This window comes from Centrocercus urophasianus, unplaced genomic scaffold (genome assembly GCF_019232065.1).
Source record: "Centrocercus urophasianus isolate 14NV4802_14NV808 unplaced genomic scaffold, USGS_Curo_1.0 seq_21, whole genome shotgun sequence".
NCBI lineage: Eukaryota > Metazoa > Chordata > Aves > Galliformes > Phasianidae > Centrocercus > Centrocercus urophasianus.
Genome location: NW_024884767.1, coordinates 12,494,559 through 12,517,914, shown reverse-complemented (window position 1 = coordinate 12,517,914; position 23,356 = coordinate 12,494,559). Strand labels below are relative to the sequence as shown.

The 23,356-nt window shown below is 38.1% G+C and overlaps 1 protein-coding gene across 1 annotated transcript in view; it reads left to right on the top strand.

Annotated features, from left to right (window-relative positions):
- The window catches only part of AUH (AU RNA binding methylglutaconyl-CoA hydratase), a 113,881-nt gene that overhangs the window by 43,674 nt on the left and 46,851 nt on the right, over nucleotides 1-23,356 (top strand). Inside the window, exons 5-6 of the mRNA XM_042822786.1 lie at nucleotides 12,971-13,063; nucleotides 13,534-13,590. Of these exons, the coding sequence (XP_042678720.1) occupies nucleotides 12,971-13,063; nucleotides 13,534-13,590 (150 nt within the window). The remainder of the gene's footprint in view (nucleotides 1-12,970; nucleotides 13,064-13,533; nucleotides 13,591-23,356) is intronic.

The following is a 23,356-nucleotide window of genomic DNA, read 5'->3' as shown; positions in this document are numbered from 1 at the left end:
TACTGGGAGTAAGACTATTTGTCCAGTACCATATTCAATCTTGAGGCTCTTCATCACTGATCGAAGATCGGCTTTACTGGGGAAAAAAAAAAAAAAAAAAAAAAGTAGGAGAGAAAAATATTAATAGACCTCTTGGAACCATGTGCAAGAAATCCGGCCTGATTAAATAAAATAAAATCCTCATTTTCTTTACATTTTGGTGAGAAAAACGCTCTTGTTATGGATCTGATCTGTAAATATGTCATTTGCTATTACTGTCAATTACATCCATCTTGTTCTTTAAGCTGGCTGTGGGGTCTGGTCTATGTTAGTATTCTTATATATTATCTGTTTAGATTTCAGTTGCAAAAAAGCCAGAGGCCGCCTGTGGAGCTGAATGTGATAACCACTGTTCACCAAAATAATACAGTCTGTTTAACAGAAAAAAAAAGAAAAAAGAATTTTCATAAATAATTTGGACTCAGCAAATATTTGTGATTATTCAGAGTGAAATTTGCTTGTAACCCTTAGTGAGTGAGAAACACCGTTAGTTACCAAAGCCCATCAGCACTTGAAGTGGGTTACATGCATTGACTATTGCAGTGCCCAAGGGGCTAGCAAATGGCAGCAAAGCAGGACAGCCCCTGTCTGGGGTCCGGACCTGTGTTTGTGCTCTTGTATTGCTTCTGGGCTGAAGGAAGGGCTGAGTTGGATCACATCTCTTTAGTTGTTGGAGTGTCCAAAGGAGGGCCACAAAATTATCAGGGGGCTGGAGCACCTTGCCTACAAAGATAGGCTGAGAGATCTGGGCTTGTTCAGTGTGGTGAAAAGAAGGCTGTGTGGTGATCTCATTGCAGCCTTCCGGTACCTAAAGGGGAGGGGACTCAACTCTTTTGAAAGGGTAGAAACAGCAGGACAAGGGGAAATGGATTTAAGTTGAGGGAGGAAAGATTGGATGTCAGGGGCAAGTTCTTTACAGAGAGAGTGGTGAGGTGCTGGAACAGGCTGCCCAGAGAGGTTGTGGATGCCGTCCATCCCTGGAGGTGTTCAAGGCCAGGTTGGATGGGGCCCTGGGCAGCCTGGTCTGGTATTAAATGTGGAAGTTGGTGGCCCTGTGTGTGGCAGGGTATTGGATCTTTAAGATCGTTGAGGTCCTTTCCAACTTGGGCCATTCTGTGGTTCTGTGAACATAGGTGTAATTACCTAAGTCCCCCAAATGAGATAAAAATCTGGAAATCTATTTTCTTGGTACTTCTAAAAATCCCCGTTAAGTTGTGGTCTTGCTTGATTTTTTTGTCCGTCTGGAGGGGAAACACCTTTCAGATGGAGTTAGATCTGAAATAAGCAGACTTTGCTTTCTTTTACTTGCTTTTGTTTTATAAACAGTGTTTCCTGTTGAGTGGTTTTTATTTTATTGAGAGCAGTATTTAGTCTTTTTTTTTTTTTTCCTCTTTACAAATTCTCTGTCAGTCTTGGTTTACCTAAGAAGAATTATCTTGCCCATCCTATAGAGAATAATCTACTCTCCAAATTTTTTTTTTTTTTTTTTTTTTTTGACAATTCATGATTATATATTCCTGGATATTCTTAGGTAGTGCCAATTTACATAGAATCATAGAATCATAGAATCACCAAGGTTGGAAAAGACCTAAAAGATCATCCAGTCCAACTGTTCACCTATTACCAATAGTTCCCACTAAACCATGTTCCTCAACAAAACATCCAGTCTTTCCTTGAACATGTTATAGGTGTTTTGGAAACAAGTTGTCTAAATATGATCATACAGGTCCTGAGAGTGGAATCAGGATTGTTTAAGTTTCATTTGATTCCTGGTCTGCTAGCACCTTACGTTTTTTGTGGTAAAATCTTAACAATGGCATTGGTAATATCGAGATTGGGATTGCTCACCCTGGAGAAGAGGAGGCTCAGAATGGCCTTATCGTGTATACCTGAAGAGAGGGTGTAAAGAGGATGGAGCCAAGCTTCTCTCACTGATGCCCAGCACCAGGGCAGGAGACAGTGGGTGCAATTTAGAGCACAGAAGCTTCCCTGTGAATGTCAGGAAGCACTTCTGTGCTGTGCAGATGATCAAGCATTGGCACAGGTTGCCCAGAGAGGTTTGTGGGATATCCTCCTTGGCAATCTTCAGAAGCTGCGTTGGTACAGTTCTGGGTAATCTGCTTCGGATGTCCTTGCTTTGAGCAGGGACTGGACCAGATTACCACCAGAGGTCCCTTAACAGCCCTTAACTGTTCTGTGTTACACTGCCTTATTTCAGAAGTGTCAGAAACTCAAATAGTACGAAGTTTTGGCTAATAATAAAAGTCCCAGTACAATAATAGAAACTCCAAGGAAAGATGTTGACTACACTGCTTACTTTCCAGCATGTGAAGGTATTTTGTTCTCTGGTAAGATATGTCAAAAACATACAAGTCAAATCCGATAAAAGGCTGTTCCCTTATAAATTGAATTTTATCCTCAAAATACAGAATAGTTATTCTTTGCTCTGATAAATACTTCTTCCGTGATAATTATTTTGTACGTGCAAGTTTCCTGTTCTCAGGTTGCTGTTTAAAGGATAATGACCATCACCTGTATTGGGCATTTATTTATTTTGTGAAGTACACTTCAAGAATATGCTTGAGTTACTAAAATATGGTTGATAGAGATATGTTAGAAAACCTTGGATGGTGTGATTAGTGTTCCGTAAATTTTTATCAAGGCTTTTCAAAAAGAGAGAGACAATATCTCTATTTTCATTTGAAAAAAATGAAATAAAATACTTTACAGATTCATATGCAACTACATATTATAATGTTAGTGATAAAAAATGTACTTAATTCTCACATTAAATTCATTCTTTACTGATGTGTTGTGAAATTTCACCTCATAGACAAGCAGTTAGAAACAGAGGCATGTGTCTAACCAACAAATTCACCCTTCTTCCTGAACTGTTGAGCCACAGATTGAACGAATATCCTGAGTTGGAAGGAATTGACAAGAATCATAGATTTCAACTCATGCCTCCACAAAGGACTACCCATTATTTCTGAGAGTGTTGACCAAAAACTCCATAGACTTTGCAGCTTGGGGCTACACCCAGAGTCCTGGGGGGTTTTCAGTGCTTGACAACCTTCTGGAGAACAACCTTTCCCTAATCCTCAGACTGACCCTCCGTTGATACAGCTCCGTGCTGTTCCCTCAGGTCCTGTCTGTCTCACCAGAGATCAGTGCTCAGTGCTGTCCTTCCGCTCCCTGTGAAGAGCTGTAGGCTGCCATGAGGCCTCCTCTCAGCCTTCTCTGCTCTGGGCTGAAAAACACAGGGACCTCAGCTACTCTGCACACACCTTGTGCTCCAGACCCGTCCCCATCTTTGTAGCTCTCGTTTAGAAGCTCTGTAATAGGAAGCTGTGTAATAGTTTTATTTCCATCCAATATTGTGACACCCAAATCCACACACAGTGCTGAAAGTGAGGTCATACAGTGCAGAGCAGAGTGGACAGCCCCTCCTCTTGTCTGGTGCAGTAGTGGTCCTGATTATCCCAAGATACAATTGATCCTTTGGGTTGCTATGTCACGCTCTGACTCAGATTCAACTTGTAACAAATCAGGATCTCCAGATCCCTTTCTGCAAGGCTGCTCTTCGCTCATGTCCTCCAATCCCTACATATAAGCAGGGTTGCCCCATCCCAGGTGCAGAATTTGGCACTTGATTTGTTAAACATCATGCAATTGGTGATTGACCAGTTTTCTATCAAAATCTCTCTGCAAGACCTCTCCACTCTTGAGGGAGTATCATCTGCAAACTTAGTCATGCATAGGTTTTTATGAGAGTGGCATGTAGACTCTTGTTCATTGTTAGTGAAACAGTAGAAAAATTCTTCCTAATATCCAGTCTAGATGTACCCACTTCAAGTTTAAAACCATCTCTCCTTAATCCTTTTGCCACATACCCTTATCGAAAGTCTTTCCCCTCCTTTCCTGTAAGCCTCCTTCAGGTACTGGAAGGCTGCTATAAGGTTTTCTAAGAACTCTCTCTTCCCAAGGCTGAAGAGCCTCAGCTCTCAGGGGGAGGTGCTTCAGGGACGGTGCTTCAGCCCTTTGATCATTGTGGCTGCCCTTCATGCCCAGTTCAGCAGCTCAGTATCCTTCTTGTCCTTCAGCCCAACACAGCTGGATACAGTACTCCAGGTGGGGTCTCATAAGAGCAAAGTAGAGGGGAAGAATCACCTCTCTTGACCTGCTGCTCACAATTCTCTCCATGCAGTGATAAATTGAATGCATTGCTTTCAGAGTGACATAAGTATACCATTGTGCATTTTTATTCTTAAGTGTGCATGTTTGTGGTATTGTAACAAATCGTACAGGTACGATATGCCTTGTCATATATATCTGATCCTGTTTTAGTCCCTTTTTTTTCTTTAGTGCTACTTAAGGTAACCAGTGCTTATGTAACACTGACCAAATCTTCTGTGTTTACTGGAGGTAAATATAGACAGGAAACATTTAATGCTATAGTATAGAGGTCCAGTGAGAAGAACTTTCAGATTCTCTCTTAGGGGGGAGCAGATATATGCTATAACTTGAAAAGGCGTTCACTGGGAAACTGAATGAAATATACAAATCAAACATAAAAAAGGAAAAAAAATATATAATTAGCAGTGCTGTGTGTGACAACCAGCCTCAGGCATCATAGCCTCCCTGTGTAGCTGAAACTGTGAAAGGGAGATTCTAATGTAGTATTTCTTTTGCTGCTTTACTTTTTGTTGTCTGTTCATTTAAGTGCAGGTCCTACTTAATACAGTTGAAGACTGGTAGCATTCTGAATGTATTTCTGATCTCTTGGTTGTTTTCCAGTAGTGGCTTTGATTTACTGCCTATCTTGATGTTGAATTCATTTAAGATACCCTTTGAATGAGTATTGTCTGTTTCCTATAATAGACAGTGCTGTCCTTGCAGAGCTGAAGCTATGGACTTTGTCAAATTACATTGGATTGTTTTTCATTATAAAAACACAGTGCTCTACCATTATGAAGCCAATGAATGCGACATTAAAATTCTCTACTTACATGTTATTTTCTATTTATGGAACAGCTTTGCTGCCACAACAGTTAATACACTTTTTTTTTTTTTTTTTTTTTTTTTTTTTTCATTATAATAACATCCTAAAAATGTAGATATATAAAATTGAGAAATGGGACTGGAAAAGCAGAGGAGCTGATTGTCCTTCTTCACAGATTTGAGGATTTAGAATGGAGCTGGCTCTGCATTTTCAATTCATTGCTTTGATCTCTGTCAGTGCCATAAATTAACATGGTTTCAGCTGTGGTTTAGTTTTTGTTCTGGTAGTAATTCCAAATACTGGTCTGTGAAAAAAAGAAACTGTGCTCTGGGCACAGGTCTTTAATTGTCCTTCAAAAGAACATACAGTATAGAAAGAAGAGTTATATTTGATCAAATAATTTATTGAGATTGACATAGCTAGTTCACACATTGACTGTTAAAGCTGTCCTCCAGGATGCCTGCTGTCCTTCTCTTCCCCCTTTAGGTAGTCGTGCTATGTATGTTTGATAATATGGGAAATTCCAGCTCATCTTGCTAGTGTTTGAAATTGTGTGTTACAGGGTAAGAGGCCTGTTAGTCTAACTTCAGTACCTAGGAAGATTTAAAGAATACATGTATTGTCAGGCATAGAGAGTATGAATTCTTGCCTCAGTGATGTGTTACCCTTCTACAATAAGAAAGGTGGATGAAGTATTTCTGGATTTTAGTAAGGAATTTGTTACTGTTCTTCATGGTGTCCTTCTGGACATATTGTTCAACTGTAGGTTGAGCAGGTTGATGTTACACAGGGTTATGAACTGGCTGAATGGCAGATCACAAAAGGTTGTAGTAAATGAGGCTTCATCTGTCTAGTGGCCAGTCACTAGGGGTGTCTCTGCTATTCCATTACACACCATTCCTGAATGAGAGTGGCTAATTTTTTTAGCTCTTCTGTTTTCCTTGTCTCAATTTCTAGTCCTATATCTAGATATGATTGTTATTGAAAAGTAGCAGTTCTTGATGTGATACAGAAAACATTATGCTCTGTGGTACCCAGGAAATTCTAAGCTCATTGTCCAGGCTTTGCTACAGGTTTCAACTCCAGAATAGCATGTTCAAATCTTGTATAGCACATACGTTTTGCCTAGATAATGTGTTGGTTGTTGAGGTTGGCTGAAGCAGCTTTGACAATATTGCAGAGAGAGACTGTTTCCTCTGCAGTGTTTGTTGGGCGAGCTGATTGAAAGTACTGTGTAATACACTTAAGGTAATGTAGAAATAAAAATATTTTCATATTGGAATAGGGAAAGTACATTTATGAAATGCTGCTGAAAACAGATGTGAGAAAAAAATCAACATGTGTTCAGCTAAAATGACCCTAGTATAAGGGATTTTCCTTGTGTCAAAAAATGATTTACTGATAGTAAAAGGTGTTACCTTCAAAGTGGTTATCAAGTGAGTAAACAATAAACAAATGAAAATCTTGTCCCATTGGAATCCCAGTGCTCTATCAGGAAGAAAAAAATTCACATAGAATGTAAAAATATAACTGAAATAATTTATCCTTGGCATCCTTCTTTTGTGTTGAAATGCGTGTACTGGAATATGTGATAGACTATTTGTATGAGGTGCAAGTTCTTAGATGTATTTGGAAAGGACAAAGTGCCCACAGAAAGAAAATAGTTTTCATTTTTCTTATTGCCAAAGCTTGTTTTTGTTTGCACAGAAAGTAGATTCTGACATCTAAGGTTTATTTCATTTTTCTTTTACATAATGAAACTAAGAAGGAACATGAAGAAACTGAGAGGTCTGTTTCTAAACTGAATTGTATCACTGGAGACAAATGAATTGTCCAAAAGATCTTATATAGCATAGAAATGTACAAGAGAGATTTGAGAGAGCTGGCTGTAGAAAACTGTTACTGAACAGTTTTATAAAAATGTGTCTGCCATTGCCATTATTTTCCCAATTTTTTGCTATTGTCATCAGGGATACAAAACACACAGTGCCCTTTACTTGTCAACAATAAAGTATCAAATAGAAATTTTTTAAAATTAATAACATGCCTAAATAAAGTGTGAGAACTATTTTTCTAATTCATTTCCTGTGATCAGTGAGTGATCAGTAGAGGAAACTGGGAATGGTATTGAGGGAGATGATCTTAAGAAAACTATAGCTAATGTTGTAATAAAGGGAAAACATAATTTGGATAGTAATCAACAATGAGCAGTAATTATTTTCATTAAAAAGCCAAAGTTCTTTACAGGTAACAAAAAATATGGTTCTTTACACAGCTTTTTTTTTTCTTCATGAACTTTGATGGTATTAAAGCAAAGATAATCATGTTGAAATAAATCTACCAACAGTAGCAGTCTTTCTGAAGCACAAGAATCAGAGGATAGTAAAAAGCCTTTCACAGTTGTAGCTAGCAAATATTTGAAAGAGAACTGTGTGTATTCTAGTATTCTAATGCATATATAGACCATTCAAGATTAAAAACGTGATCACGATTTTGCATATAGAGGTGTTTTCTTGTCTATTTTTCAAACATGTTAGTACATAAATGACTTAGAGTAACTTTTTTTTTTTTTTTTGAAGTTATGACAGGAAAAGCTTTGTAGCATTTCATCAATTATCATTTGATCAATCTTCTTTGCTTTCAAGACAACGGTTGCAGTCTCTCTTAGCTATTTTCATTTGTTGCTACAAGTATTGGTTGATTTTCACTGTGTTGTAATTACCCTACAAAAGTGAGTGAGAGTGCTTGCTTCACTGCAAGCACAAGTAAACTTTGTTGAAGTGACTTGGTATCAAATTTTACGAGAAAAAATCCCTGCCTAAACATAGCTACCTTTTTAACCAAGTGCAAAGTTTATGTTCCAGCTAGGGAATTATTGTTCTTCAGAAAAAGAGCTGCAAATATGAAATCAAGATTCCGTATTCTGTTGCCAAGCTTCAGAATTATGTTTCTGATTTACTCCAACAAAATTAACTTATATGGAAGTGTAACTATGTGATTCAAATGTGCCTATTATAAAGAATATTTCAGTTATCATAGTTCCCCATGGATTTCCTCTATTGGCTTCTCAATGTGTATAGTTTTGTGCATGTTTATTGTTCTGCCAGGAAAATTCTGAATTATATACTCACAAGCAGCATGATAAAACAGGATAAAATACTTGGGTAGTGAACAGGTGGAAGAGAAGTCTATATGGAGTTAGAGGATGTAAATATTTAAGTCTAAACTTATTTGACTTAATAATAATTATCCATTCCAGTTGTTATACCTAGTTAGCACATACTTTTAAGTAATTGTTAGTAACTACTAATATTTATATTCGTGGCCTTTTGAAGAATCTTTCACAACTTCTAAACCAAGAAATTTGCAGCTTTGGTTAGTGAAGGAACTCTATAATGAAATAGATCTTGAACCTTTTAACACTGCAGATGTAAGAGTAGACTTGAAATAGTGTGTTCTTTTTAGCTATTGTTTCTTGAAGTATTGCGTTTAATCCACCACCGGAACCCTCAAGACCTTTTCTGTAGGATTGCTCTCACAGAATTATGGTATTTTGCACTTGGTCTTGTAGAACCTCTTTCGATTTGCATGTGCCCACTTTTGAAGCTTGTTCAGGTCTCTTTGGGTGATTGTGTTGACTTCAGCACTGAGCTTGGTTTTAATAGCAAACTTGCTGAGAATACATTTGATCCCACTGTTAATCTCACTAATAATGTTGTTGAAGACCACTGGTCCCAAGATGGACCCCTGGGTAATACCATTCCTCAGTGGTCTCCATGTGGGCATACAGCGTTGACCACAGCCTGGCACCATCAAAGAATTCTTTATCCATTGAATAGTGCAGTCTTCAAATCTGTATCTTTCCAATTTTGAGATAGGAATGTGATGTGGGACAACATCAAAAGCTTTGCAGAGAAAAAGATTGTTCAGTAGTTGATGAGAAAGTATCAAATGCAATATTATTTCTTTTCAGAGGTTACCTTTTATGACTGTAGTTTTGTACAGAGTTTTTAATGAATTATTTAGAGGACTCTATAGTTACATAAGATCACTAGAATGCAGACAACTTGCATTTTCCTTTGAGAATGTTAGTGTCTGCAACATCTAAATTGTTTGTGTGAACTTCGTGACACACACCTGAGAAACTGTTTCTTGGTTGAATTTTCTGGATCTAACGTTAGTATTTTGTGCTGGTCTTTCATTCATCATAAAATCATCTCCAAACAGAAAGTAAATTCTGTTCAGTCCCCAGAAGTAATTGCGCTTATTTTATTATGCTGATCCATAACATCAGAGATGAGTATTGATGGTATGGCAGTGGAGGTTGAACCATCTTGCCGATATTCCATTACGTATTGTTGCCATGTGACAGATGGCAGCAGAGGGGCAATCTGCCAAGTGGTAACTAATATGGAAGCGTGTTTGATGCAGTGAGTGTCACTGAATTTCTTCACATGAAGACAACGGTTCTCATTGAAATTTATCAACACTTTATGAATGTTTATTGTGACCAGACAGTGGATATGAGCACAGTGGATGGTGTCTTTCGCTGGTGACAGCGATATAAAATACAGACCAAGTTCTGCTGCAGGTAGCCTGCTTTCCAGGGGGACTGGACTCAGTGATCTCTAGAGATTCCTTCCAGCCCCTGCAATTCTGTGTTTCTGTTATTCTGGATTCTTCAGGGAACAGCTTGGCAGGGTGACATAGGATAAAGTCCTCAAGGGAAAAGAGACCCAGGAAAACCAGTCAGTACAGACCATGTCCTCTAAGCTCAGAAACAGTGCATTCTGAGAAAAAGGAAGGCAGACAAGAATGCCAGGAGGCCTCTGTGGATCAACAAGGAGCTTCTGGACTTACTTAAGCTCAAAAATGAAGTTCTATGGGGAGTGGAAGCAAGAACAGGTTACCTGGGAGGACAGCAAAGTAGTTGTCCGAGAGGCCTGGGATCAGGTTAGGAAAGCTAAAACCTGGACAGAATTAAATCTAGCAAGGGACATAAAGGGGAACAAGAAAAAATTGTACAGGTATATCAGTGATAAAAGGAAGGCCAGGGAAGATGTGGGTCCTCTCTGGAAGGAAACTGGAGACCTGGAGATCACAGGGATAAGGAGAAAACCAAGGTGTTCAGTGACTTCCTTGCTTCAGTCTTCTCCAGCAAGGACTGTAGCCACACTGCACTTCTTTTCTAAAGAAAGCAAAGGTAAGAACTTGGAGAAGGAAGATCTGCCTGCTGTAAGTGAAGGTTGATTCTGAGACCATCTAAAGAACCTGGAGGTGCACAAGTCCCTGGGACCCAATGATGGAACAGGCAGATGAAGTCACCAAGCTGCTTGCTGTTCATCATACTTAAGAGTCATGGCAGTCTGGTGAAATTCCCACTGATGGGAAAAGGAGAAGCATAACCCCCATTTTCAAAACGGGGGAAAAAGAACATCCAGGGAGCTACAGGGCAGTCAGTCTCATCTCTGTGCCTGGCAAGATTACAGAGCAGATCCTCCTGAAGACCCTATGTGGAAAGTAAAGATGAGGTAGTTGGTGGTAACCAACGTGGCTTAACGAAGGGCAAGTCATGCCTGTCAAACCTGGTGACCTTTTATGATGGAGTTACAGTGTCAGTGAATAAGAGAAGAGCAACTGATGTCATGTACCTGGGCTTATGCCAAGCATTTGACACTGTCCCACATGACATCCTGGTCACTACAGTGGAGAAAAATGGATGTGATGGATGGACCTTTTGCTCAATAAGGAACTGGCAGGATGGCCGCACTCGGAGAGTTGTGGTCAGCGATTCATAGTCCAAGAACAGGCTGGTGATGAGTGGTTCCTCAGGGATCACTGCTCGGACCAGTGTTATTTAACATCTTTGTAGGTGGCATGGACAGTGGGATGCAAAAACTCAGTGAGTTTGCATATGACACCAAGCTGAGTGGTGCAGTTAACATGCTAGAGGAACAGGTGCCATCCAGAGGGACCTGGATGTTTGACACTTTGACTGATGAGTCCACGGCAACCTCATGAAGTTCAACAAGACAATTGCAAGGTCCTGCATTTGCATCAAGACAATCCCAAGTACAGATACAGGTTGGGTGGAGAATGGCTTGAGAGAAGCTCTGAGGAGAAGGCTATTGGTTGATGAAAGATTCAGCATGAACCGGCAGTGTGCACTTGCAGATGGAGTTTGGGCTGTGTCAAGAGAAGTGTGAACAGCAGGTCAAGGAGCTAATTCTGCCCCTCTGCTCTCGTGGTTCTTAATACCATCTCCATCCATGTCATCATCACAAGCATCTCCTTTCCCATCACCATCTGTGTCCCTCTGGTCATTATTCAGGACACTGCAGCAGTTGTCACAGGCATCTCCAGAGATATATTCATCACTATTTCTCTGGTTAACACTGGGGGTCAAGACACAGTTATCCTGCTCATGGGGAATGCCATCTCCATCTGCATCTTCATCGCAGGCATCTCCAGTCCCAGTAGTGGAGTACTAACTGGAGTCCAGCTGTGTTGGGTCCCAGAACAAGAAAGACATTGAGCGGTTTAAGTGGGTATAGAGAATGGCCACAAAGATGATCAGAGGGCTTGTCAATGATTTATGGGCTGATTTGGCCCCATTCTGTGACCAGTGGAGCGGAGGAAAAAGGAGATCCATACCTCCAGAAAAAGGGATAAGGGAAAAAGGGTAGCAGCAACAATCTGAGGAGAATCAAACTGATTTACTAAGTAGGATATTGAAATGCAAGACAACACTCTATAATACAATATAATACAATTAGAATTGGAGCTAATAAATCAGATATAATGAGAGAAAGAGTATCCGAAAGCTGAAAGCCTTACTCTGATGCGGAGGCAAGACATACTATCGGGTGGAGCAGCAGGGAGGAGAGCCTGGTCTTGTGACCTTGCCGGGGGCTTTACCTCCCCACTGGCTTATTATTTGGTGTTCTTCATATTACACTCTACAGTAGTTCATTGGAATCCTTGTGAGTGCTGTTTTCTCTTAAACTGCTGCTTAATGCTGCTTATTTATTCTTGTATCCTTTTTAGTAATTTAGTATTCTTAAAATTTGAGTGCTAACAATTTAGTGAAGTCCACTGGGTTATTCAGTTTTTGTTATGAGGTAATTATTCACCCTTTTCTACCCCCTTTCTCTGAGCAGCGTAGTGGAATGGGGAGTGGGAGCTGCGGTCAGTCCATAATGCTTTGTCTCTGCCACTCCTCCATGGTCACTATCTGTCCCTTCTCCACGTGGGACGCCCCCCATTGGATGCTGTTCTTCCCAAACTAATCCTTCTTGGGCTTCCCACAGGCTGTAGCTCTCCTAGCTCTGCTCCAATTTCAAGTACAGCTTCGTACTGTGGAGCCCATCCTTCAGGCACTGCAGCCCATCCACCAGGCACACAGGTCCCCATAGGCAGCATCTCACCCAGTCTTCCTGCCCCACTGCAGGAGGCTCCCCACGGGCTGCAGCTCCCGTCCAGAAAGCTCCTGCAGGAGTGCCCATAGGCTGTGTGCCCTCCAGGCCTCATCCCCTGCTGTTCCATGGGCTCCTCCGTGGCTGCATGGGGAGATCTACTCCATATGGTACCCACAGGCTGCAGGGAACTTCTGCTCTTTGCCTGGAGCTCCTTTGCCTTTCTCCTGCACTGACCTGGGTGCCTCCAGGACCACTTCCATTTCTCATCCTTCTCTCCAAGCTGCTGTTGTGTAGAAGTTCTCCTGTATCTGCTCTCCCAGAATGCACCCATTGTTGCCCATGGCGCAGCTCTGGCAGCGGTTCCTTGTTTTATTTTATGAACTGTTTTGTTGGCTTTTTTTTCCCTTGTAGTATGACTGTAATTTTTTCCTGTAATGTGAAGAAAATGTAGTGGTATTTCAAAGATGTTCTTTATGAGACTGATGGTAAGTGGTACTTTGTTTTTCCCCAGCTAATCTTCCAGTACCAACTATTGCTGCAATCGATGGAACTGCGTTGGGTGGTGGCCTGGAACTTGCTTTAGCCTGTGACATAAGAGTGGCAGGTAAATTTGTTAATTAAATGAAGGATTATTAGTATTGCAGAAGGCTTAACTACCCTTTGCCTGGACAATAGTCTATAAAAATGACTTTGTTTTCCAACATTGCTTATGACCAATTACTTAAAAGAGATTTAGCAGAAACTTGGCTGAAATACTTGCTAGGAATTAATTTCATAACTCTGAGCACTGATAGAGTATTTGTTACTACATTTTATTTTATTATTTTTTGCTTTAATAACATACTTCTAATGTGAAAATTATTACTGTACAGAACTTGCCTTGCTGGGATATTTAATAAAGGCAGATCAATTAAATCTATTAGAAGATTTTTCATAAGACAGTGCTTATGTTTTGATTTGTTGTTCTTTGTTAAGGAAATGTAATAAATTAACATTCTTGCAGGACATTATTACATATTTTGCAAACTGTTTTTCTGTAGACTGTAGCAACAACTCAGACTTCTATTTTTTTAGCCTCTTCTGCTAAGATGGGCCTGGTTGAAACGAAGTTGGCAATCATTCCAGGTGCAGGTATGAAATTTTAGCTGTTGTTACCGTGTAGAATTAATCAACATATGCTCTTGGTACTTGATTTCTATCTGTAAACTTCAGCTTATTTTCATGTCTCCATTAGGGATGGTTGGCCTGTTTTTTAACTGACTGCCTATATTAGTTTCTAAAAGTTAATTAAGAAATGTTGTACTCACTGCAAGGGATTAGCATTTTTATTTTCAAAGTTATATTAAATAACTAATTATTAAGTGATTCTGTAAGTGAAATTTGATGTCTTGATCTGAAAGCTGAGCAATTTTGTTGAAGGTCAGACTAGGAAAAAAGGTACCATTAACTGTCAGTGTACAAAAGTGGTAATTTAATTAATGATCCACTTTTATGTGCTGTCTGATACTTTAGATTGCATGTTCTGTTTTCATGCTGCTTGTGGACTGAGTGTAAGGAGTTTAAAAACAGAAAAGATGAAGGAAAAACATATTTTATCTTGCCAAAAAATTGTTGTTGGGTGTTTTTTTGTTTTTTTTTTTTATGTTTTTAATGTGGAAGGCCAGTTCACTGGCTTTTTCTGGATTCATGATGAATTAAATTTAATAAAGTTACAGAATAACTAATATTTGCTTAGGGCTTTATGTTATGAATTCTTGTGTTTGGATTTTTAAAAAAATTCCGTGGTGAAATAATTTTCATTTAAATTAATATATCTGCCTTTCTGGGGAAAGGGTAGTACCTGGAAAACAAATGTATCCTCCTGACCCCCACCTGGCCTTGGCCATCGTTTTTTGCAGTTTTGGGAAACCTTCTTTATACCTGTTTGTTTCCTAATGGGTGGTAAGTATTTTGGAAGCACTTATTTAAGTATTTAATTCTAAGGACTAGTGCTGGAGTTCAGGTAGAGAGGAGAGTTAAAAATACCTTGATCATAGCATTGATATGAACTTTGTGTAAGAAACAGTCTTATCCTGTTACCCAAATACAATGATTGTACAGTTTCATTTCACATGCTTTTTTTAATTGCTGTTGTTGAGTTGTGATTTCAGTCAATACTTTCTCCCTGTCTCTTCTTTACCTCTGAAGTCAGAGCTACAATTTGCTTAACGGTAATGTAATTGGTGACTGGACTCTTTTTAGCAGACAATAAAGATGAATTATGTAGTTGATTTTAAGGATATATTTTCTTCTGGTGTTGTTGTCATGAGATATTGTTGCTTTGCAATTATGTCCAGGTGAAGAAGACAGAAAATGCAGTTGTTTCTTTGCATTTTTTTTTACTTGATTGGTCCTTCATTCCACCCTTTCCCAAGCAATTGTGCAGGACAGTATTGAGGGCATACTGTCCAGGAAATTCAGATCAAGCTGTTCAGATCGTCTCAATATTCAACTTACTAAGCTTGTCTCATTTCCATACTTTGTGTTATTTATAGATGTTTCAAATTTGTAATGCTTTCAGCTTACAATGCTAAGCAACTGACTCATCGTGAGTTCTGCTGAAGGATTCATTCAGAACGTTTTACTGCTACCCAGACAGTGGTTTGAAAATTCTATTGTTTTATGCATCCTAATCATGCTCTGAAGATATGTCTTCATTTGTCTTCACCTCCTTGAAAATACAGTGTATTTTATCATTTTATCATTTTACCATTCCTGTTAAAATTGTGAAATTTTAGGGTATGTTCAGTGATTAATTTTTCCTTGCTCCTATCAGCCTAACAGGCTATTCTTGATGACTGTATTTCGTCTTAGCAGAACTTTTCTTGATCAGCCTGTACTTGCACCACCCTAACCACTGAGAATGTTTTAGTCCTTTTCAGCTTCTGTCTTCAAACTAGTAATTCGTCATGCCTTATGTCTTTAGAAAGTAAAGAATGAGTAGAGGAAATTTGTGTATGTAATTTAGAGAAAGAAATCAGATAGGACCACTTCAATCTTAGGCTTCATGGGTAAGTTGAACATTTTCTTACAGTGCTTACTTCTGGCTGCCTTGAGGGAAAGGAGGACAGGGCAGTGGAGCTGAAAAGAGAAATTTAGCCACTAAGACATGTCAGTAGCTTTCTGCTACCATCTAGTACATCTGAAACTCAGCAGCAAACTGTGTTGCTTCTTTTTCTGACAAACGACTTCTATTTTATTCTACTCCATTACCTGTCATGAGTATGCAATAAATGAAAAGATTTTAAATCAGGTGATAATTAACATGATTGTGGTCATATGAAAGTTTTCCCTATGTTGTTTTCTTTTTTATAAGTTGCATACTAAAAGATGTAGTAAAAATGTGTTATTAGAATTTAGCAGTCATGTATTAAAATATCACAGATAAGTAGTGATGTTTTGGAACTTGTGTTGTATGTTGCATTCCATCTGTCTTAAATGAGAACCTGAAAAGACCCGGTCCAGCACTGTCTAGCAAGCAACTAATTTTAATAGAGATTTCCCAAATATGACAAATTTTGCTTCTGAATATGCACTGATGTTCTGCACCACTGTAAAGTTTAAACAGTGATTAATTGAATCCTGGTTAATATACAGTGATGAATTGTTGCTTCTAAGCCTGCTAACAAAGGAGGCATTCATAGAGCATACCTTGTCTGTGCTAGCAACTCAAGTCTCACAAAAGTGCAATTCATGATGGACAGCAGAGTAAGAGTGAGTATGTCAACAGTACCTCCTTTTATGCTTTAGTTTTGTGTACAGACAGCTGCACAGAATATGATGGAGAAAGATTCAATCTCTTTCCTTTAGAAATTTAAATCCAGTTCTCTCTCCACCATGAAAAAAGCCTTATCTGCCTTATGCGAGCTGGGGGAGATAGAAAATCTTAACATTTTTCCTACCTACTTCCCTCAATCTCGTAAGGAAATTGAGACTCAGTGAACTAGAGGAAGTGCACAGAAAGTGATGTGATAACTCAGTGCTTTCGCTTATTTTTAGGGCCACTAAGATGATCACAGGGCTGGAGTACCTCTCCTGTGAGGAAAAATTGAGGGAACTGGGACTGTTTAGCTTGGAGAAGAGAAGGCTCTGGGGAGACCTCATTACGGCTTCTAGTACTTGAAGGGAGTGTATAAACAGGAAGGCAAACAGCTGTTTACAAGGGTGGACAGTGATACGACAGGGGAGAATGGTTTAAACTGAGACAGGGGAGGACTAGGTTAGAAATAAGGAGGAAGTTTTTCACACAGAGGGTGGTGACACACTGGAACAGGTTGCCTGAGGAGGTTGTGGATGCCCCATCCCTGGAGGCATTCAAGGCCAGGCTGGATCTGAGCAGCCTGGTGTGGTGGTTGGCGACCCTGCAGGGATAGCAGGGGGGTTGAAACTTGGTGATCATTGTGGTCCTTTTCAACCCAGGCCATTCTATGATTCTATGATTTTCTTTGTAACACCGTAGTTCTGTGCAGAACTCAGCACAAAAATTGTATGCTTTCTCTTTCTGTTGTTACTTCCTATAATTGAGTAAAAGGGGAGCAGAACTCTTTCAGTAACTGAATGTAGTTTCTGATGTCTTTCTGTGTGAAAAGTGTTTCATGGTGGGAAGTTTCTCCTTAGTTAAAAAATTGGAACATTTCTCTCTATCGTCCTTTGTTTTAAAACTATCTTCATCCATAACTTATTTCAGTTTTTTTTACCTCTAGTCTTCAATAATGGGTCTACAACACATACATTATGCCTTTCTGAAAAATCTGCTTTTATTTGTTAATATCTTATTGAATACCACTTAGTTAAGAGGAGGTACAAATGTTTGTAAACAGCATACTTAAATTTTCTTAATGTGTTAATAGAAAGAGATAGGATTGGTGAGGATGAGAGAGATGCTCTGTGTCAGTAGAAACTGGGAAAGACAGGTACGTATACACAAAAATAATTTGGATTTGTTTCATGCATGCAATTGTTTTCATATAAATTTTATGTATAAATACGAGGCATTGATATACACTGACACTTAGGCTTCCACAAAAAAAGACAGCATAAAATTGAAATTAATACATTCATGTCAGCAGATAAGACCCAGCTACATTAAAAATGTAGCTAATTATTTTGCTGCATACTTACAGCTTTTCACTTCTCTTTTCTATTTTGTTTATGAAGCCATTTTAAGTAGCAAGGCTCCGTTCAAATCATCAAAGCAAATATTACTTTTATCCTACCCTTGTACCAAAAAAGAACTGTGGAACCATAGAATACGGCAAGGGAGAAGGAATCCATAAGGATCAGTGAGTCTAACTCCCAGCTTCACACAGGGCCACCCAAAGATCACACCATATGACTGAGAGCATTGTCCAGACGCTTCCTGAACTGCAGCAGCTGGGAGCCATGGACACTGTCCTGGGAAGCCTGACCCATGCCCACCACCTTCTCCTTACATCCAGCCTGACCATCCCCTGTTACAGCTCCATGCCATTCCCTCTGGACCTTCCCCTTTATTTGCTTATCGTTCGTCCCTACCCAGTGGCTCTCAGCTGTGTCATTTCCAACTAGCTGCTCTCTTCATTGCAGCTCCTCCTTCACAGCACTACCCCTTTGCATCTCCTGCCTCATCTGTCTCTGGTTCCTCATGCTGTGTGCTTTGGTGTCAAAGCATTTCAGATGTGCTTCATAGCATGTTGAACTGCTTTTTTCTTTAATATATACTGCATAGGAGAGCTTTAGTGGAAGCATTTATATGTTCTCCTTCTCTCTCCACTTCAGAAACAGTATTGCTTTGACTGTTTTTCTGGACTTTAAAATGTGTTTGGGGAAGTTACGATACTTATGAATTTTAAAAGTGAGAGGGGAACACACAAGAAATCAGTTTTCTTTGCACGGGAAGAAAACAAGTGTGAGAATGAAAACTGAGTTTAGGTAATCATTATATGTTCTCTGTATTTCTTGAATTGTTCATCATTCACTATTAAAAACAATGTGAAAGTTTCTGTTACAGGATTTATTTTAATATTGAAAAAAAACCCCCTCTTTTGGATGAGAAAGGTGTCAAGGGAATTTCCAGATGCAAAAGACTCCTACAGAATGCAATATTGCTAAGAACAGAAGTTGTATAATTCAACCAAGTGTAAAGGTTAAATAAAATGTGAGTCATTTCAACTTGAAATCTAATGCATCTTATGATGTATTGCCAGTATATTTTTAAAATTTGTATACTTTCAGCAATAATAGGAATAATTGCATATAGCAAATATCGAAAAGTTGAAGTGGTAGTGGTAGGGCTTCTGAACATTAATTGCAATTTTTCTGCAGGTAGGTGCTGCATGATAATGCGTTATAAGAGAGTTATCTTGGAAGAAAAATCTTCATGTTGTCTTATAACTTTATACCTGAGTGATCTTGTACTTTTCCATCCCATCTTTATTCTGATCCTTAGTAGAGCACTTCTTGCCATCTTTACTTTTTTCATGACCTCTATGTAATTCTTGCGAATACAATTTTTTTTTATTACATGAAGTCATCCTTTGAGATCTCCTACCTTTTAAAATTTTAACGGCATCTATGAGGACTGATTACAGAAAAATATCTGAAAGAATTAGCTTTGAGTTTGTTTCTACTTCTTTTCAGCTAGCTCATAAACCCTGTTGTGATTTGTCTTACTTTGCCTGTTTCCCTATTCCAATCTTATGTCATATGTTTAATACTGTAAATTTCCCAAATGGAATACTGGTAACAGACAGTTTAAAATAAGCTTCTGACTGAATGTGCATCTTTAGCATCTCATCAGCATTGTCCTTAAAATTACAGTTATTGAGAAATGACAAGAAGATTAACTTTTTACTTTTTTCCTGTTATAATTAAGGCAGACTCTGAATTTTTTTTCGCTGAGATCTATCAGTGCTTGCTTTACATATGCAATCCAATTATGATTTGATATGGCAAAAAAGTTAAAATTAGTTACTCTGAGAACATTTATCTACATTTTCTTCAATCATCTGATGTCTAGATAGCTTTATTTGCATTTTCGTATTTTGTAATGTTTATTCTGTGCATCACGTTAAATAAATAGCCTCAAGTAAAAAATTCCTAATAGCGTATAGAAAACAGATGTTTGTATATCCACTTTTTTCTCAAAGTAATTATGCACAATAAATAGAATGTTACTAGAGAGAAGTAAATCAGTCCTATTTCTGTAAGCTAGGGAGAATTGTGGTTCTTATGTTTCCTTCTTAAATAAAAGTAAGCTGATTTTCATCAAATGGCTGATTTTTTCCTCATTTTATGATCCCTTTTAATGCTGGTGTTAAGGCAGAATTTTGAAATGTCGTGCAATACTAGCACTGCAGAACCTTTGTACGTAAAACTAATGTCTTTCAAATTTTATTTACAGTATGTCTACATAAACAGGGTAATTTGTAAGCAGTGGTAATCTTCTGCAGATGATGGTAGGAGAATATCAAATCACCGAAGCTGGTCCCCGTTTTAACATGAGACATAGAGCTTTTTTACTGTGGTACAGAGAATATTGTATGCTTTTTCCTTTGTATGCTGGCCTTAGAACTCTTTCCAAAATTGTATTAGAAACAACCAATTTTTCCTACAGTAAAAGGAGTTAACCAAGGCTGTCTGTGTCCCCAGTGACTGCAACTCTATAGAATATGTTTTAGATATCAAGTTTGGTTTCAGAGACAGACCACTTGTGACTTCTGTTGTTTCTGCTAGCAAAGATTGTAGAACATTTCTTCCTGGCCTAAATTTGGAGATATCTCATTTACAAACCAGAACTGCCAGATTTTTGAGAAGTTTCACTAGCACGAGGAGCAACGCTACATCCTCCACGTACTGCATCTAAAGTTAGTCCTTTATGCTGCAGAAGGAGGAAATAAAACAAGAACAAGAAAAATAGAAAGAAGCCCCAGAAGCAGGGTTGAACCTTAGAGGAAGTGCAAGAGGAGAGAAGGAGAATTTTCTTGGCTTTGGAAAGCACAGCATAGAAGGCCTGATGTTACCATGATTTATATATGGAGAAGTCAAATACTAGCAGCAAAAAATGATGTAGTCTTGTTTTAACTTTTTAACTTTTTCATGTTTTGTGAGTATAAAAACATTGATTTTATATCAAGATTGAATTTTGGAGTTTTATTGAAATCAAGATTAACATTTCGTTTGTACAACCTGAGTAATGCTATCAACTGTTATTCTCATAGATATATTAGATCATGTCCTCTCAACTGCTTAAAAATTGCATTATGAGACTGGTGGATTGCTCATTTTGAATGGTAGCAAGAAATCTGAATAAATGTAACAGAGGACTTAGTTTCTTCAATCCTCAAATCGTTTGGAGTTAGGCCTCACTCAAGCTCTCTTTCAGAGAACATGAATGGAGAACTATCGTGGGTTGTACCCATCATATCTGTGTATCACATTGTATCACATTCGTATCTTTTTCAGACCATTTCTGTGTCACTGAAAGCGTCTGTGAAGCTTTGAAAAGAAAGCAAACTTGAACTTTACGTTTGCAGTTTGACTTTATGCCCATATGTAGAATAGTGTGACACTGAATGGAAACCACAGTTTAGGAATACTGTAACTATATCAACGGAATTTACAGTAGGTGCAAAGTGAAGTGTATTCACATGAGGTACTCTAGTGAAAATGAGTTGGAGAGAATTAGGTAAATAGAAAAAAGAATGGTTTAAACTACTGCTAGGCAAATAACTATATTTTTCTAAAGCCAGTTAAAATTTAAAATTATACGTATGCATTGCCTGTCAGCTAATCAAGTAGATGAGTTTTATATTCATGCACAAGAATCCAACAGAATTTGTGAAGTCATGCAGGAAGATCTGGGAAGGCAAAAAGTACTTTGTTCAAACCACTCATTTTTCTCTGTAAAAAGACTACCCTGTTCAGCCCCTGAACGTGTCCTGAAAACAGCACCTAATATCTACCTTGAGATTTCTTGTGTACTCAAAATTATAAAATCATTATAGAATGTGCACATACACAGCCTTAAGCTATTTTTTTTTTCAACTTCTCATTTTCAACCTGATCTGCAAACTGAAGAAAATTGAATAGTAACATGTATTTTGGTGAGGGTGGAGCACGGAGAAAAGAAAACATAGCAATATGCAACTGTATAAAGGCTTCTTGTAAAAAAAATTAGAAGATTTTTCATTTAAAAAAATGACTTTGTACTTTGGAAGTAAATATTAAACAACTTAATATCAACTATCTTCTCTCTTACTATGAATAAGAACTAAAAAATTCCAAGCTTCAAGGTTGTAGAGTCAACTTTTTCTGCACGTATGTCTTATTTTATAAGATTCTCCACTATCTGACTGTTTTTTCCACATTCCTCTGTTGAAGATAATCACTGCAACTTCAGTGGATTTTCATATTTTTAAATATTCTGCTTTTCCTCTGTTGTTTCACTTTCATTCTGACAACATTTTCTCTTCTCTCCCTATCTCTGTGGTAACACAAGTTGTAAGGTGAAATAACTCCCTTCTGATGATACCAGGGAAGATAGAGAAAACAGTCAGGTGAATGCATAAAATTATTAAAGTGTCAGTGATGAATGAAAATGCATGAGTGAGTCAATATGCATCTGGAAGTTATTTTTTTAATTAAATTGAATTCAATTATGAAGAGGATGAAGGGAAAAAAATACAGAATGTAGCAGAAATGTTTCACTACCAGCTATCAATTTGTGTATATTAAAGAACTACCAGGAAAGTGGAAGCAAAATAATGGAAAGAGTAAAGATGATTATTAGTACCACAGTGGCAGTTTTGGAGGTCTTGATTGCTGTGTCACTCCTGTATCTCTGCACTGCTGTACTGGGAAACATAAACTCCTCATATTTCTAATGTTTGGTTTTTTTTTTTTCCCCAATAAAAAACTGGTGATGTAAATTTTCCTTGTAGTGTTAAAGAAACCGTTAATCTGCATAACCATAGACACAATTCAATACAATGTGATGAAAATGAACTGAGTGACTGTACAATACATAGCTGATCGTGGTGCATATCACCTGGTAGTTTTCAGCACTCCTTTTGAAGTGATGATGACCAAGTATCTTTTTCAGTTACAGTAGCAGTGATAAAAGTACATTTATAAGATTTTCATAATTCCCACACATGAGAAAAACAACATTCATACATAGGAACCAAAAAACTCTTAACCCACTCTTCAGCAGAGTTCTGAGTTCATTAGCATCTGTGCAAACCTTCACTCCTTTATTTCTTTTAAATCTACAGTTTTACACAATCTAGTTATGTTACTGCCGTGTTTGGGATGGAGTCTTCAAAAATCTCAAATATGTACTGAGCAATTGTGCAAACAGTACCATGATCAAGCAGAGACAGAAGGTGTATGAGAAAAAGAGAACACGTGCTAATCAGGAAGTTAGTGACAGAGGAACAAAACAGGTTTGAGTCTAAGAGCTTTAAAACTCTTAATAAATAAGGAAAAGAAATAAGATGCCAAGATTTTCCTGTTGGTTCTCTTTAAAAAGGCTTGCTTGTAAGAAAGGAAACATTGTGACTTTTATTCGCTTATCTAGTTATTTGTTCTGTTTTTCTTTTTTTTTTCCAGGTGCTTCAGTAGCATTTTTGAAATTTATGTGTGTGACCTCTCCAAACTTAGTTGCAGTCATTTAAATAATCATTTGGTCAGAATTTTCACTGACATCAGTTTTTGTCTCAGTAAGGACTATCAGAGCTACGGTCGGCCTTTAGGATTTGATCTAGTAGTAATGAATCCAGAGGTGGTGAATTGAGAGGAAAAAACAAATCCCCAGATTTTATCAAGGTTAAATGAGTAATGTGTTGCTGTCTTTTCTAGACTATTTGTCTGAATCTTT